We start from the raw sequence: 18,312 nt of genomic DNA on the forward strand, positions 1-18,312 counted from the left end.
GATAAATGTCTTTGGTATCAATAATAATAACAATATTTTCAGCCCAGAGTAGCTCTTACTGTGGTTTTGTGTTTCTACATTCAGAGCATTCTTCAATGCAGAGAATCAGTGCTGCTGAGAATAGCCAATGGAATGGTTGTGTGTGTCTTTGCAAACAAAACATGTAGATGCATGTTTTCATGCCTGGGCTGGCTGCTTCAAACACTGATTAAAGCCACAGAACTAGAAAAGAAATGTGTTTTCATTTGTGTGTTGAGGGGGAGCCTCTGATACTGTTTCTTAGCTTTGCAGACACTGAGAATTTGGGAGTTTCATTCTTTGCTAGATACCAATCACTATCTAATCTGTCTATTATTTCTGTATTTATTTGGATAGAAAGGATTGTTGTGCTTGCTGGCAAATTGTAGATGATGCTAACATTATGAATCTGAACCCGGACTTCCTGGGCCACAAAATGGATCCATGTATCTACATGATATAAGTCTTTCCCTGTCATGTGCTAGACATATATTCTTCAGCTACCCAAGTTCTTTCTCCCTTACTTACTTATATAAAAATTCTATTACTGCCATTACTAGAAGAGTGGGATATAGATATCTATAGATATATATATCTTGATTAGTTCCAACAAAGGAGCAACAAGTTGATTGGGAGGCCCTGATACCTGCTCTGCCACTGAGCACCTGTGTGACATTAGCCAACCCCAATGGCTTACTGCCTTGCTGCTTAGTGGCCACAGCATACTTCACACATGTATTGTGATGACCTAAAGGAACAGCAAAATTTGGTTTGAATCTTCTTACATGTTCTGCTGTTGTATTAACATTAATATCTTCCTTACCATATTTCATGGCTAGGGGAGAAAACCCCAGCTATTAGACCAGAATTTATTGGGATTTTTTAATTGTCATTGTTATTGTTTGTTTTTTATGAAAGGACACAGAGATCGTAAGCAAGTAGCAAGTTTATTGAAAAATATGACAGCAACAAATTTGTCCAAAGATAAGGGGCCCTGGTGGGAGGAGTCCCCCAAATATGTTAAGCTTTTGTACGCCCACTACACCCCATAGCCGAGATGGAAATTCCAGTTATAGAGTAAGGATGAATTGTAAAACTCCATCCACTTAGTCTCTAAACTTGAGGTCATGGATCTCTGCACCCTACCCTTGAAGATTACAATGGGGTTTTCAGGCTAGCAACAGTACTTTAATCTCATTTTGCCTTTAGCTAATGAAACTTGGAAGAAACCTTCTTAAAGATTCCAAGTGCATGTTTACTTCTCTTTTTTTCCTCTTTTTTCAACATTTTTATACCATTTTTTAATGTGGTACCAAGGATCAAACCCAGTGCCTCACACATGCTAGGCAAGCACTCTACCACTGAGCCACAACCTCAACACTAGTTCTCTATTTTTATCTATTCCACAATTATGCTATCCTTGTGCACTGAACACCAGATGCTGCATCTCTAGAGATACAGTTGTGAGCCAATCTCATTCCATACCCTTGAACCTTCTAGTCTAGTGGTGAAAACAATGCTGAATTTCTCCCTAGATGTTCCCAAGACATCTTAAATTCAAACTGTCCAAAGATGATCTCCTCATCTTCTACCGAAAACTCTTCTTCCCCTTGGTTTCCTCATGTTAATGAAGAAATCTCCTCAATTGACCAAAAAGAAACCTAAGAATCATCCTTTGTACCTTCCTCAGCTTTGATTGGTTGGTTGGGTTTTCTTCTGAACCAGGGATTGAGCCCAGGGGCGCTTAACAACAGAGCCACATTCCCAACCTTTTTTTAAAAAAATATATATATTTTTAGTTGTGGATGAACCTTTATTTATTTATTTTTATGTGGTTCTGAGAAACAAATCTAGTGCCTCACACATGCTAGGAAGTATGCTACCACTGAGCCACAACCCCAGCCCATCCCCAGCCCTTTTTTATTTTTTGAAACAGGGTGTCCATAAGTTGCTTAGGGCCTCACAAATTTACTGAGGCTGGCTTTGAACTCATGATTCTTCTGCCTCAGCCTCCTGAGCTGCTGGGATTATAGGAGTATGCCACCGTGCTCTGCTGCATCTTCCTCAGTTTTACCCATTGATTCCAATTTAACACTAAGTCTTTTAAAGTAAAGTCTCTGAAATCTGTTTTCTCCCTTGTCTCTATAGTCAAGAACCTAATCCAGGTCAGTGTTATTTCTCTCCAGAATGTCACAGCTGCCTCGATGATTTTCCTGTCTCTGGTCTTGTTCCCCTATACATACCCTTCCTCCTGAGTGCCATAAGGAGAAAGAAGGGGAGATGCCTTAAACCATAGTGAAAAAGGAATGCTGAGTAATCCCAGTGGCTGAAAGCTGAAGCAGGAGGGTCACGAGTTTAAACTCAGCCTCAGCAACTTAGCGAAGCCCTAAGCAACTCAAAGGGCTGCAGGTGCCAGGTTCATTTCCCGATAACAAAAAAGAAAGGAATGCTGAAATTGTGAATCCCAAAACTGCACAAGCCACAATCATTTCCTAAATAAGAAAAATATGTCAATAACAAGTAACTTTCACTGTACATTTATTCTATGCTAGGTAGCATGCTAAATGATTTTTAGCAGAGTCTTTCCAAGTTTGGTCTCAACCTTGTAGCATCAGTACCACTTGGGAACTCAATAAATATGCAAATTCTTAGATCCAACCACACCTACTGAATCTGAAACTCTGGGGGTGAGGCCAAGCCATCTGTCTTTTAACATTATCTTCAGGTGTTTTATATGCATACAAAGGAGTGAAAATAATGGTTTACACAAATTATATCATTTAATTCTTATAATTACCCTCTGAGATAGACACTAATATTATTCTTTATTGGATAGATTAGAAAACTAAAGTTGTCCTCCATCCCAAAGTCTTACAGTGGTAAAAACGGATTTTGAATCCAGAACTTTCTGACTCAGAATCTTATCCTCTTAGCTACTATGCCAAGCTGACTCATTAAATTCTGAACTAAATTGACAGCCAAACGAAACATAGCTAATGAACCAGGGCAAGCACCCCAGCACCGAGAAGTTTTTGCAGGTTAGCATCTCCTGCCCTTTCTCACTGATTATTTGAGATGCTACCTCAGCTCTTGCCAGGCCTAGGCTTCTAACTATTCCTTGCTTACACAATTTGTTAATTCCCACAATTCTCTATATTTGGAATGCATTCCCTAACATGTTGTTAGCCTTTTCCTTACTTCTCAGTCCTCTTGTGAGCTCACATATCCCTGAATTCCTCTTGAATTATGGTGTATACAGTACAATTTTTAAAATTCATTGCACATGACTTCATCTCCAATTCTTTTTTTTAAAACTATTTATTTTTTTTTAGTTGTAATTGGACCCAATACCTTTATTTTATATACTTATTTTTATGTGGTGCTGAGGATCGAACCCAGGGCCTCCAACATGTGAGGCGAGTGCTCTACCACTGAGCCACAACCCCAGTCCCTCCAGTTACTTCTTATAATATAATCTTATCTTTACCAACAAGCATACATACCTAGCACAGAACTCAGGTCAAAATGAAAAGCGTTGAATTAGGTTGAGGATGGGCATACATATCCCTTTCTTTTTTCTATTTGTTCTAATTAGTTATACATGGCAGTAGAATGCACTTTGACACATCATACTTAAATGGACTATACCTTCTCATTCTTCTGGTTGTATATGATGTAGAGTTACAGTGGACTTGAAATCATTTATGCAGATGTGCATATATGAACATCCCTTTCAATGGATAGTGAGACAATAACCTCCACAAATGCAGAAACTATCTCTTACCCACCATCTTAACCACAAAGTCTTTTACATATCAGTTGGTAAATAAGTAATTGTTGAATGGATAGACACCAATCCAGATAAGAACCAAAGTTATTTCACTCAGAGATCTCAGAGGGTGGAGAATGCCCAGAAATTACAATACATATGGACCATTTCTGTCTTTAAATTTTCTAAAAGATACCATGGTACTGTGTTTTAAAAAGTGTAGTGTTGACTCTATGGAAAGTAATATGGATATTCCTTAAAAAACTTGGAATGAAACCACCATTTGACCTGGTTATCCCACTTCTTATTACATACCCAAAGGACTTAAAAACAGCATATTATAGTGACACAGCCACATCAATGTTTATAGCAGCTCAACTCACAATAGCCAAGCTATGGAAACAACCTAGGTGTCCTTCAACAGATGAATGGATAAAGAAAATGTGATATAATATATATATACACATACACACACAGTGGAATATTACTCAGTCCTAAAGAAGAATGAAATTACGGCATTTGCAGGTAAATGGAAGGGAGGGAAAGGGGAATAGGAAGGACAGTATAATTAATCAGACATAACTTTCCTAGCCTTTTATTTGAATACATGACCAGGGTAACTCCACATCATCTAAAACTACAAGAGTGGGATCCTAAATAGAATAAGTTATACTCTATGTGTGTATAATCTGCCAAACTACATTCTACTGTCATGTATAACTAAAAAGAAAAAATAAAGAATATAAAGTATAGGGTTGACAGAAGGTTAAGGGTTATATGTTTTATCTCATATGCAAACGCTAGAGAGGAAAAAGGAAAACAAAAGTGGGAGTGGATCTCCTGAAAAATCAAAGGGAGATCAGTAGAGGAAAGGGGTGGGAGGTAGAGAGAGAAGGGGGAAAATGCTGGCAGTTATATTGGCTAAATTATATTGTTATATAGTGTGCATGTACGAATATACAACAACAAATCCCATCAATAAGTACAACTATAATGCACCAACGTTTTAAAATGAGGAAAAAGTATGGAGAGTTGATACTCTAAGAACTTGGGCAAGTCCCTTTATCTTTCTGGGCTTCGGTTTCTCCATCCTGAACTGGATGACTTCCTGAGGCTTATGCAGCTCTCTTTTCTGTGGTCCTGTGAGCAGATGTTTCTTCATTGTACTTTTCAGTGTGTATATTCATTCAATCATTTCATTCATTCAGAAAACATTTATTGAATGCCCGCTGTGTGTAGCACAAGCAATGCAGTAAGGAGTCAGCCATGGGTCCTGTTGTCAAGGAGCTCAGTCTATTGGAGATATCAACACATACACAGGCAACCTAGGCATGCTGTTGGGTAGAAGCAATCATGGAAAGCTCCCTGAAAAAGCTGATATCTTTTATGGAACCTGAAGGATACATAGGAGGTCTACAGGAGAGCAGAGACATACACAGAAAAGCTAGGATACTTGAGAGAATAATGCGAGACTGAAGGATGGTAGGCCAGTTGGGAGGCTGTGGCAACACTCTAGGAGAGAGAGATGAGAAAGACCTGAATTAAAAGTATCTGAAGATAAATGGATAGATTTGCATTATATTTTGAAAGTTGAATTGACAGTGCTTGCTAATGGATTGGATATGGGTAGGAGCCAAGGTATAGGGAGCTGCAATGGAGGATCCCTGAATTTCTGGCTCAGTCAACTTAATGGATAGTGCCATATACTGAGTTCACTCCAGTAACTTGAGAGAAAGGAGTTGGTCTGGGGAATAAGGTTAAGGATAATGACAGTGAGTTCTGTTTTGATCATGTTGAGTTGAGACAGAATCTGCAGATGGAGAGGTCTCATAAGCCATTGGCTATAAGGATCTGGTACACTCAGAAGAGAAATCTAGGCTGGAGGTTCAGATCTGGGGAGTCCTTAGCATATACATGAGGTCCCTTTAGGAGAATGAGCACACTGAGAATCCAAGTACCCAGAAGAACCAGGACAGCATACCTCAGTAAGAGGGGAATTGCCCCCACAGATGTGGGGTGACAGCATCCATAGTCCTTCATTACCAGTCACACATCTCTGCCCCAAAGATGGTGTCTCAATAATGTCTGTGCATCTCTCAGCTAAACTTACCAAATGGGTATTGAGTACTCAATCCTAATTTCTCCATTTTACCATCATGATACCTAAAGGGGATAGGGAACCGATACTTTTGTTCTATGTTTCAGGTGTTTTCCATTCATTAACTCACAGTAATCATATGCAAAATCCCTGCTTCATAAATATCACGTGCATCCCCTGACTTAACATTTTGCTCACCATTAACTACAAATCCCCTGGGAAAACTGAAGCTCTAACTTGTCAGTCATTTATGGGCTGGTGGGAATGAATTTCAGATTCTTCCTTAAGAACAAAATTTAATTTTATGGGAGAAGAACACTGGAATCTTGAGGGATGGATAAAAAGGGCCAAAGGGGGGCACATTATGAAAGGTCAGCCATCAGTTTTCAAAGTTCTACTTAGTCTGAGGCATGCGCTTTTAAGGTTCCTGGATGCTATTTCTGCATATGTGTACTACTTTATAAACAGCTCCATTTCTGGGTCCTTTACCCAGTTGTCTGGGTCTGATCAAAGGCAATCTTAAAATGCACACTGTCCCCAGCCCATAGCCAGGAGGAGGCGTCTGGCTTGGACTGTGGTTGTGGACCTGTAGTCCCTGGCCTTAGGCACAAATCCCAAGCCATTCCCTTGAGAATTAGTCCCTGATGTGCACATTTAAAATCCTGAGCAGATGGAGGAGGGAGAGCTTGTTGGAAAGACTTGGAGGAGTCCCTTCTGCCCTGTCTGGATCTATTTGCCAAAATAAATGACATGTATCAGGGAAGGGCATTGGTCCAAGCCTATTGAAATTCTGCTAGCAGTCCAAACAGTGATGATGTTTCAGATTGGTTCTGTGAAATGATCAGGGTTAGGAAGAGAGAAATGATGTGTGAGCATCTGGCTGCTCCAGCCTACTGATGGGGACAGTCCCAGGGGCGGACCCAGGGCAAGGGGGGGCAGCCTGATGGACCCCTTAGGACATCTGCCATTGGCAAACAGGCAAGAGCCATCCACTGGCAGCAGGCGGTCTAGTTTAAGCTCTACACTGTTCCCACTAGCTATGTGACCTAAACAAGTCCTTCCTCTTCTCTCAGACTCCTTCCGCCACCCCATGTATAAAATAAACCCTGGATTGAATAGTCTCCAAGGGCCTTCTCTGCTCGAACATTCTGTGACTTCTCTGACACTGGTTTGATTTCTTTTTCTCTGTAGTGGGAGAGGCCCACCCACCCACCTGCTTATCTGTATTCTCTGTGTTCTCACACTGACCTCTGCTGGCCACTAGGAAAAATGTCACTGATAGTGTCTGGAAGAAAAAAAAAAAAAAAAATTCATCACTGATTTAGTACTAAGCTTCAACAGTACATTGGGTACTAGGACAGAAACTGTGTGCATTGGAGATGAGCAAAAAAGACCAAACCGTGATGAGCCACAGAGTAATCATATCTAGAGATGGCTGACAAAACAAACCATTTTTTCTTTGTTAGTGGTACTGTGTGCCACACTATAAGAGAGGACTTCAGTGAGTGGGAAGCTCCTTGTCATGATCATATCCTATGATTCCAGACTTCAGAAGGGCCTGGCACCACACTGAGGAGGGATTTCAAGAGGAATAGTGCCTCAGGAGCCTCAGCATATGCCACAAGCCCTGCTTCTAGTTCTGAAGTCAATCTGACAGGTTTGAAGCTTGCCTGCTCACATGCCCACCATTCTAAAAACCTGGGGGTCAGCCCAGAAGTCCATGTTTCTCCAAGTGGTACCTTTTCAAATGCCCCTTTGATAAAAGAGTTGGAATTTAAAAAAAAAGATTCATGAGGTCTTTTTAAAAAAAATATTATTTTAGTTGTCCATGGACCTTTATTTTATTTATTTATAGGAGGCACTGAGAATCAAATCCCATGCCTCACACATGCTAAGCAAGTACTCTACCAGGAAACCACCACCCCAGCCCTCATGAGGTCATTAAGAAACTCACTTTCATCTTTGTGAATGGAACAGAGGCATCAACAAATTTAGCATGCCCACCCAGCCAAGGAAAAGGAAGCAGGCCATGGATCCCTGCCTTTGCTGGTTGGAATCAGAGTTCCTGTTAAGTATAGCCCTAGAATCACCTCATCCCTATGTCTTCTTGTTTGCCCTGGGTGTTGCCCTGGTGTTCTCAAAGGCAAAGGAGTGGAGGTGGGGTGTGCCAGTCCTTGTGCCTATATTGGGCACTGCTCAAGCTCCTCTAATGGTTTGAGAAGGATGGGAATTGGGCCCACTCTCAGTAGGCACTCAATGGTTTATCATGCTTTCCCCCTCGCCTCCCTTGACGTGGGAAAACTTTTGGCAAGACTCAGATTTGGGTCAAGCATTCAGTGCCCTGACTGGGTCTTCTCTGCTAGTAATAACATGACCTCAGCAAGCCCATCCTGATCCCATCCTCCCTCCAAGCAGAGTTCTCCTCCCCAACAGCTGGTTCTTATCTGCCTCCCTTGTTCCAGCCTCAGGCAGGTTGCCATGGCCTCCTGCTGACACACACATGTTCTCCAGAATGCTCCTTGATGACTTTCAGCCCTGAACACTGCTTTCTTCCCAGATAGTTCCCTATGTCCTACCACATCAACTCTCTAACTTTCTTGCCTGGCCTTCCAGGCCCACTTTGGCTGGGCCCTTTTGGCCATCCAAATGTGGCTCATGACTTCCCCCAGCCATAGGCCAAATGTAAGCATTCCTCAAACATCTGTGGCCAGTCTCTCCTGTGTTCCTGCAGTACTTGTTCTGTGTTCCAGACCTGTATTGTTTGTGATGGTTTTGTGTACAGTACTGTTGGAACCCAGATTTTGACTTCTTTGCCCATTCTTAGCAGCATCCCAACATAATTGTTTTAAAGTATTCCCCCCCCCCCCCTCTCTTTACAGATTGGAAAGGAAGTTTATTAGAAAACTATAGTAATCATGCAAGTGTAGTTTTAGCATAAAAGTACTTGTGAACAGAATAAAGCCTAGAAATAGATGCACACATGTATCATCAATTGATTTTTGACAGAGATTTTTTTTCTCCTTATACACACATATTGATTGTATGGAAATTACAAGAATAGTAAATAACAGAATCACTGTAAACAAAATTCCAGTGATGGGAGGTAACATCCTCAAGAGTGAACACTAACCCCCTATCTTCTTCATTCTCAGAAGCAAGCCTATTAGACAGTTTTTAGCCTACCACCTTTTGTAGCCTATATGTTGGGTTTGTGAAAGGTTGAGTGGTAGGTGGTGCCCCAGAGAAATGCATCTCCTTGGGCAGAGTGGCTTTTACTTCTTTTCATGAGTCCTAAGTCTTCACGGGCTTGATTGACATCAAAAATTATACTCCAAAGGACCAGCACAGCTGTTGGCCACTTGTATCTCCAGTTTGTGACTCTAGACACTGCATAAGGCACCTGTCCTGTTTGGAGCCCTGTAAAAAAGATAAACCTTGAACATTAATAGTAAAGGGCATGATTAATGGACTTTTGCCAGAGTTTGTCACAGATTTGTAGGAAATTGCAGACAGACAGTAAAGAGGCCGAGAGGTGGAGATGGAGCATTTATGAAAATAAGCTCTCTACCTGATATGGTGTTGTGTTTTCTGAGAGGTAATGCACATTACTAATGGTTTTCATTTTTCTGCCAAGAAAATTCAGTCCCTACTGGGATTTGTTCTAAATGATAGTCCAGGCTGCCTGTATTGTACCCACTGGGGTTAATTCTCAGTCTCAGTCTGCTTTAAAATGTCAGCCTGAACTCTCAGACTTAATTGTTACAGACATTTTATAACCAGGGCATTCAAAATCCTCAGGCTGCTCTCTCTTGCTACCATAATTGATGCTTAATAGATATTCACAGGCTCCTTGCATTTTACACATTCAACACTGTTCATATTGGGGGGAGAAGAAAGGAGGGAGAATAGGAAGAGCAAGTAAACAGTACGTGTGTGTGTGTGTGTGTGTGTGTGTGTGTTGTGTTTTCCCTGTAAGTATCTATTGCCAGGTACAGCAATTTGGATCCTGGGATCAGCCAAAGATGAATTCTGACAGGTTGGTCAACTCAAGAGGTTTTTAGATTCTCCCCTCCCTGCCCCCCTGGGGCAGTATTCTTTAAGCATGGCCATTTCCAAACTTCAGTGCAAGCTTGTGGCTGGCCATTTGGATGTGAGTTTAAAAATGCCACAATGTTCTCTGGTGTTCTGTTCTTTCACTATTTTGACAATCTGATGGATGGTCTGGCATTCACTGGGAAGAAGACAATATTATCCAGCCTGAATAACTAATCTCCTAAGAAGTACAAAGTTGAAGGATCTTGGTGCACATGAATCTTATTAAATGAGCTTATAAAATGTGTTCTATCCAAATAAGCTTAGAAGCCCCTAAAATAGCCTTTTTCTGATCCATGTCTGGAACTTTGGCATGCCTCAGAGATCTGTAAGCCAAAATTATTTAATGAAGTGGTGACAGTGTTCTTTGTGCATGGGAAAATGTAAAGTGTTGATGTTGAGTTCTGTATTGACTAATTGCACTCCTTCTGTCCGTCTCTTAGGGGCGACCTGGACCAATTGGATTTCAAGGTCCCACAGGTCCTGAAGGCTTTGCTGGCCCTACTGGTTTATCAGGATTGAAAGGGGAAAAGGGCTCCCCAGGCCCTCTGGGACCATATGGATCAAAAGGAGATAAGGTAAGATCACCAAAGCTTGCTTTTCCTGTGATGCATGGATCATAAGCATTAAGGCCAAAAATTGTCAATTTCACTTCTGCTCAATTTTGGGAATAATACTTAGTGAATTTCTTCAGTGTCCAGCTACATACTTTAATAAGAGATGAGATGGGGGCTGGGGTTCTGGCTTAGTGGTAGAGCGCTTGCCTAGCATGTGGAGGCACTGGGTTTGATCCTCAGCAACAGATTAAAATAAATAAATAAAATAAAGTTATTGTGTCCATCTATAACTAAAACTTAAAAAAGAGGAGATGGGTGATATACTGCTGATGGTTCAGCCCATTTCTGGAAAGACTCTCATGGGCAAGCAAACTGTAAAGTACATTATTACCTATTTGCCAGACAAGTGGACTCACTGTGGTGAGAAATCATGTTCGTTGGAACTGGGCACAGATCAGAAGTCCATTCAGCCAGATACTAGAGAACAAGAACCCCAGAAAAGTGACTGGGAGGCAAAAGCTCAGGAAGTTTGGAAGCAATTTGGGCCACAAATAGAGGGGAAAAACTACAAGAAAGGAGAGTGATAATATCATGGTGGCAGGCCAACTGAGTTTAGCAACTCAGTTTATGTTCCCTGCCTAGTTTAATCACCTCCTATTAACCCGGTTGGTGAGGGAGGGATTCTCATACTAAAATAATGGGAATGGCTGAAGACACGACACCTAATACTGGACAGATGAGGTCGATAGCAGTTTATTACTTATATAGACTCACAGCTCAAGGGAGGAGGACACCGCACACCATGCAAGACCACACAGTGATTGCGCTCAGGAAGACTGAACTAAGAGGCTGTGGGAGGTCTCAGACTTTATGTATCAAGAGCCCCGGTTCCTGAAGGATGACGTGATTTGACTTGTTTGAATAATTCAGTGGTCCAGCAGGGTATTGCAGCAGCTATTCAGGGATAAGCAGAAACTGCACCTGGTCCATTTGATAAAGAGGGTGGTTTGGCTATAGGACTTTATCTGAAAGAGCAGGTGGGGAGGGAACTCATGGTTAGGCTTCTCGAAGCCCTCCTGGGTTTCTCCAGATGTCAAAGCAGCATGTGATATTCGGCCTTAATTTTAAAGTTTAACACTATACTGCCTAAGGATGATAACTCATCTCAGAACACAGACACATCCAAGGCCTTAGGTAAAAGCAAGTGATCACTTAGCACTGAAGTAGGGAACAAGGCCATACAATGTGGCGAGGGAAATACAAAGCATTTCTTAACAACTTAGGTATTTGAATCACGTAAACAAACCTACCAAATCTAGCAGATATCAATTGAATTCCATTACTGTAATCCCAGAGGCTTGGGAGGCTGAGACAGGAGGATCGTGAGTTCAAAGCCAGCCTCAACAATTCAGTATTGTATTGTCTCTAAATACAATACAAAATAGGGCTGAGGATGTGACTCAGGGGTCGAGTGCTCCTGAGTTCAATCCCCGGTATGCCCCACTCCATAAATGGGATTGTCTCTTACATTCATCTGCTTACTCCTTTTTTTTAAGGGTCCCATGGGAGTTCCTGGCTTTCTTGGCATCAATGGGATTCCGGTAAGTGTCCACAGATGCATTTTTAATATCATCCTATAGGTTCTACTTCATAGCTGGGGTACTTTGGCCTTAGCAACATCCTGTCTTATGCAAGCATGCTTAGGATCAAATATTGAGATGTGTGTGGTGACATTGGAAGGGCAGTGGTCACAGTTACCCATGTACTCAAGTATAGGAAGCCCTAAGTCAGACTGCTGAGGGGTAGAGGGGCATATGCATCCATAAGAAACCATCCATATTTTAGCCCAAATGGTAAGGTCTTGTGAGTTGAGGGAAGCTTTGATTGGAGATGAGGGACTATTTCTCAGGTACAGAGGCTGAGCCATATTAGAGCATATACATGCTCGTTATAGGAGGATTGCGAAGGTATATGCAAATTAGAAAAAGTCCTTAACGGTATCTTTTTTTTATATCTTTATTTTATTTATTTATTTTTATGTGGTGGTGAGGATTGAACCCAATGACTGGCATGTGCTAGGCGAGTTCTCTACCACTGAGCCACAACCCCTGCCTTAATGATATCTTGATATATTTTGTCTCAGTATTTTGTTCTTTTCAGCCTTACTTCATTTCAGATTGACTTTCCCTTTAGATTTTATAAAGGGACTATTCCAAAGATCACTTGGACATAGACTCTTGGCATACACTGCTTTGCTACATAAAAGTAGTGGGTTGGGAGCTTGCAGATATATCTTTCTCCATTCCATCCAACCCAATCCTGTAGTTGCTCCATTTTTGTCCTATATCTCCACTTAACCCACCACTGGAGATTCCATGGTAACATTTCCTCAGCCTTTAAAATCCTATTGTATTGTGTTTTGGAACTTACTGGCTACCACATTTTGGTTTTGCCCATAGTCACTTTTCTCTCTATTCAATTCCCAGCCTGGGCTGTTTGTCTAGTGCAGTGATTTTCAGTCTTCTTTAAGAGAGGACCAGATCTTGTGCAGAAAGCTCAGTATATCAAGCAAAAAAGAAAAAGTGAAGCTCCTCCATTTGAAGGGGCCCTGGATTCTGCCTTCATCCTTCCAACAAATTCAAGGAGTTCCAATCGATATCAAAACATGCTTTGGGAGTCCTAGACTTAAGAGTTTCGTTTGTTATGCTACATAATCTAGGATTAATGAAGGGATTGCAGATCTCTTTGTCTTAACCTGTAAGAATTTCATGATCATCTGCTATGTGCTAGGACTATACTGTGGGGATATAAAGGAAGCATTTGGCTATGGCAATGACCTCAGAGATATTATCATCTGGTCCATTTTCTCCCAAGATCTAATAGACATTTGTGGATTTGGAGAATAGAAGGTTCTCTTGTCTTGTATTTGTTATACATATCGACACGTCAACTCTCACATTTCTGCATTCTACTTAACTTCAGAGTCTGAAAAATGCCCAGAAGTAGGCCAGTGGGAAAATAAAGTGGATGGGAATGGCCATCGTTTCATGGCATCTCCTGGCATTTTCTTATGGCTGTGTTCCTATCGTCACTTTAGCAAGTCTCCAGTCAGAGTTTGTACCTTCTTGGAACCGGGGTAAGAGAAACTAGAAAACTGGAAGCAGACTCTACCATTCATCCTATAGACCTGGCTTTGACAGAGATGGGTGGAGGATTTGGAGCTTGAAGTGTTAACACACCCTTCCTCCTGCGTTCTCTTTTTAATGGGAGGTGAAATAAAGTAAATCATGTGAGGCCCACACTACTTCCAAATCAGAGTTGGAACCTGTCCCCAGGTCCAGCTGGACACTTCTGCCTTCAACTTGTAATCAAAAGAGCTCTAGAGCTTGCAGGAGTTGATCACTTCTCTTTGGGTCTTCATTGCTTGGGAGAAAGAGTTGCAGCTGTCCATACTCCCCCAGTGAGTTTGCTGCTCCCAGTTTTCACTGCCACTCCCTTGGCCCTTCCCTTGACTAAAGCTTGTCTATGTTTTCTGTTGACTTTTGAATTCTTTAGCTTCAGGTCTCAAGCTTCATTACTCCATGAAATCCTTCTTCCTTATTTTTTTTCCTCTCTTCTAGCTATTTAAAAAGTATGTATTGAGCATCTTTTGTTCAGTACTTGCCTCTTCCTTCCATCTCTAAGGTCCCAGGAGGCCTTGCTCAATGCCTCACATACTCTAGCTTCTTATTACATACAGCCCAATGGTAGTTATTGCTTGTCCTGTGTGATAGTCTCATAGCTTCCTGAGAGCACAGATTAAATCTTCTGCTCCTCCCAGAGGCTCTGGAGGCCTACAGTTGAGTTCAACATCCCTCTGGATATCTAACAAGATTTAGAGGACTGACTCCAACCTCTAGGGAGGGCCTATTTTTTTTTTTTTGAGCAATAATTCTCAGACTGGCGTGACTCCCTCAGACAGAGGAAAACAAAGATACCATAGGCCCAGTCAGACTATTTTTTTTCAACTTTTAACAACTTATTAAGCAATTTGACTGAAACCATCAACTTCTGCAACACAACTTACTAAACTGGATTACTGCATGGATCTGGTTCCTTTCTTAATATAGGCTGATCATTAACTTAAGTGTCACTGGTTTGAGTCCCAAAACTCCATCTTTGTTGTCATGTAGACAATTTCAACATGAATGGGTGAGTAATAATTTCATGATAATCTGAATCTTTATATCAAGGAGCACAACAACCAGTGTAGAGAATGAACAAACAAGCATTCATCAAGATTTTCCACATCAGAACAATGTAGACTGAGGATAGTAGGGGCTGTGGCTTTTAATGATGTCTCAACTGTGAATAGGGGCTGTTGGTACCAATAACAAATGTACATTTGTCAAATGCTTGCAGTTCAAATAAGTTGGGAGGAGCAGAGGTTTTCAAGTTGTTCTTTGCAATTTATGTTTATCTTTTCCCATGGAGTCAACCTCAAATATTGCCCTGCGTAGAGGCTTATAAATGAGCACACTAGATTTATATCCCCAAAGTGAACACATACCACTCACTAAATGGGAACTTTGAAACTGAGTTCTGAGGAACACTGTTTTTCTGAAATACAGTAGGTATTCCTAGTCTGTGTACTCAGTCCCTTAGGGCTACATTGAACTAAGGCTTCCTTCCTCAAAAAGCTACACTCACTCTCTTAGAAAACTGACACACACATATGTAAAGTCATCACTCATAACCAGAAACAGCAAAGTGCCGGAAATTCTGTGGCCCTGAAAATCAAGAGGAAGGTTGAACTTGGCCTTGTGCTTACCCTTGCTGACTTATCTGGGAGAAAACTTACCATTTATTGAACTCCTACTTAGTAAATCTAATCCCACTTGATTTTGACCAGAATGCAATGGGGTAGGCATTATTCATTCTTAAATTTGACAGCAACCCTATAAAGTAGGTGTTATTCACCTCCACAGTACAGATGAAGGAACTGAAGCTTTATTCAGCTGGAAAGAGGCAAAGCTAACATTAGAGCACAATTCTGAATGGCCCAAAATGTGTATTGTCTACCATCCCATAGTATCAGCTGGATGAGAAAGGGCTGGAAAGTCTGAGTTCGAGATCAGATTTCAATTCTCGAGAATTCCACTAATGTAAAAAAGAGTGAACAGATAACCTTAGAATCCTGCAGGTAAGAGATATCAGGAATTTAGGTGACAAAACTATCAAAGGAATGAGCCCAAGTAAAAAATGAAGATACCAAAGAGTGAAAATCCAGGCAAAGGGAAAAGATTTGTTGTTAAACAGAATAAAAAATCTCAGGAATAAGGAAGACTCCTGCACCAGCCTGTTGTCTTGCCTTAACTTATTCTTGTTACCCCGCTGAGAGATAACCCCTAGGAAGTTCCACTGGGACAGTTTACAGTGGTCATTACTGGTCACCTCAGCAAGAAGTTGCAGTATACCCAAGAATTTAACTGAGTAGATTGAATAAAGAGTATACTTAAAGGATGTGGGAGGAATTAAGATAAACAATAGATGGCAAATGAACTAACTCAAAGCTATTAACAACATAGACCCAAAGAGGAAAAATGGAATTGTAGTACTGGAACCCAATGAGACCTGGAACCATGAAATAGCTGTTGCCCAAGAGGACCTAAGAATTTAGAGAAATGTGGCTAGTGCCAGAAATATAGCCAGTGAACAAGGGCATGAGGGAAATAAATAGTCTGTGCTCTGTCTCCTCTTGCTCCAGTCTATATCCTGAGTCTCCCAGTGAAGACTCCCAGAATCTCTTCCTGAAGAGAAGATACAGCTCCCTAAATGAGGCAGTAACCTGAAATGGGATTTTGATTAAATGAAATTGAAAGTGTGGTTCTTGCAGGATTTGCTTATTTTGGGCCAAGCAGATTTCAGGAGAGGAGGCACTGTGGAAACTGCTGCTGCTTTGTAGACCAAAGTCCAGCATCAGTTCCCATGCAGAGCTTGGAATAGAGAAATCATGCCAGGCTTCCCAGGATCTGTCTGGTCAAAGGATTCCCACAGCCTGGCATGATTCCCTGTTGGGAGCAGTTCAGCTGCCAGACTGCTAAGCTCCACTTTAGTACATCTTTGTACCCAGGGAATGTGAACTTATAGAACCTTATATATTCCATCTGTTTGTGCTTGATCCCTTTAGTTTCAGCTTGAATCCTATTAAACTATTGATCCTTTGAGAAGAGGTATCTTTGAGCTGCGATTAGACACATGTACTTGAGTCTAAAAGAAAGATATGAGAACATATGTGGTGGGGTTAAGCAAGTAGACAAGGAGCCAAGAGTTTAGCAGGATTCTTGACTTTTCTCACTGTAGAGCATTTTGGATTAATTGACAATCCTGTTGCTGACATAATCCTTTCTTTTCTATTTGAACAGGGCCACCCTGGACAGCCAGGTCCCAGAGGTCCACCTGGCCTAGATGGCTGTAATGGAACTAGAGGAGCTGTTGGATTTCCAGGCCCTGATGGCTATCCTGGGATTCTTGGACCACCTGTATGCTGCCAGATCTTTGCACTTCAATTTAATTGGCATTGCTTGCCTCCAAATATGCTCTTTTTCTGCTCATCTGGCAACCTCATTAAGCTTCTTTGGGGCAGTCACTGCAGTCCCTTGTCCAAAGCTGGAATCTGTGTTGGCAGCACAACAGCAACAGAAGTCTAAAGAATACCAGTTGCAGGGGGTGTACACAGGCCACACTACTTCACATTGCTCTTTAAATATTGCTTTTGGAATCGGCAAGATTGTTAAAAGGTTATAGTACATTTCAGAGCAAAATATACACTTGGGCTATCTGACATGTTCCCACATCAGTGGATACTGGGAAATGCTTGGAAGGTTTACATATGATCTAGAAGCATTAACAGGATCCCAGAGGCTTGGCAAGCTTGATATATACCAATGGTACTTAACCAGGGTGATTTTGCCCCTCGGGGGATATTTGGCAATTGTTATTGATATCTTTCCATGTCTCAACTGAAGGCTCAGAATAGCACCCCCCCGCCCAAATCAAGGAATCCTTTGGTCCAATGTGTCATTGGTGCTGAGGTTGAAAAAAGCTAGTCCCCACCCCACATCATTACCCTTGATTGTGGGGTTGATATTTATTAGACTCCAGTCTCACCAGTTTTACTTAATTATATTCCTCCAGATAGGGCTCAGATATTTGGATCTAAAGAATCTCTAGTATATATCATATCTTTGCAAGGCTGGTTTCTTTTAAAGTGGCTGAAAAGAGAAAATAACACATTTCAAGCCTAATTTTTAACCTCACTTGAAAAACATTTAAATTAATAAGGGTTCTTATGTGAGACTTTTAACTAGAAACCAGTGTATCCATTAAATAGCTTCATAGCTACAAGAATTAATTGGCATTCACTAGAATAGCATCACCATTGCCTTCAGTAACGAGGTTGTGGGTGTACCTGTGAGAAAGTGAGACAGACAAACAGACAAATCACAAACCCCAGATTGCCATAAAGGACCTTGACATCTAAGGACCAAACCAATGTATAGCTGAAGGGGGAGGCTGTAGGAAAAGATATATTCCTAACATGGAATAATCTGTGTGCATCACAAAGGCCTCCAAACATTGCCATGGCAACAGGGGAGAGGAAAAGAATACTTCTGTGGTGATAAAGGAAAGGGAATTCTGCCCCCAAAGAGAATAGAGATCCTGAGGTAATAAAACATCCCCTGATGAACACAGGACATGGGTAGAAACTTAATCCTGTCCCTAAACCTTACCTTAAG

The 18,312-nt window shown here is 41.3% G+C and overlaps 1 protein-coding gene across 1 annotated transcript in view; it reads left to right on the plus strand.

Annotated features, from left to right (window-relative positions):
- The window catches only part of Col4a6 (collagen type IV alpha 6 chain), a 281,502-nt gene that overhangs the window by 204,804 nt on the left and 58,386 nt on the right, over positions 1-18,312 (plus strand). The window contains exons 4-6 of the mRNA XM_048796881.1: positions 10,421-10,555; positions 12,091-12,135; positions 16,939-17,055. Coding sequence (XP_048652838.1) covers positions 10,421-10,555; positions 12,091-12,135; positions 16,939-17,055 — 297 coding nt within the window. The remainder of the gene's footprint in view (positions 1-10,420; positions 10,556-12,090; positions 12,136-16,938; positions 17,056-18,312) is intronic.

The sequence above is a fragment of the Marmota marmota genome, unplaced genomic scaffold (genome assembly GCF_001458135.2).
Source record: "Marmota marmota marmota unplaced genomic scaffold, marMar, whole genome shotgun sequence".
NCBI classification, from domain to species: Eukaryota; Metazoa; Chordata; class Mammalia; order Rodentia; family Sciuridae; genus Marmota; species Marmota marmota.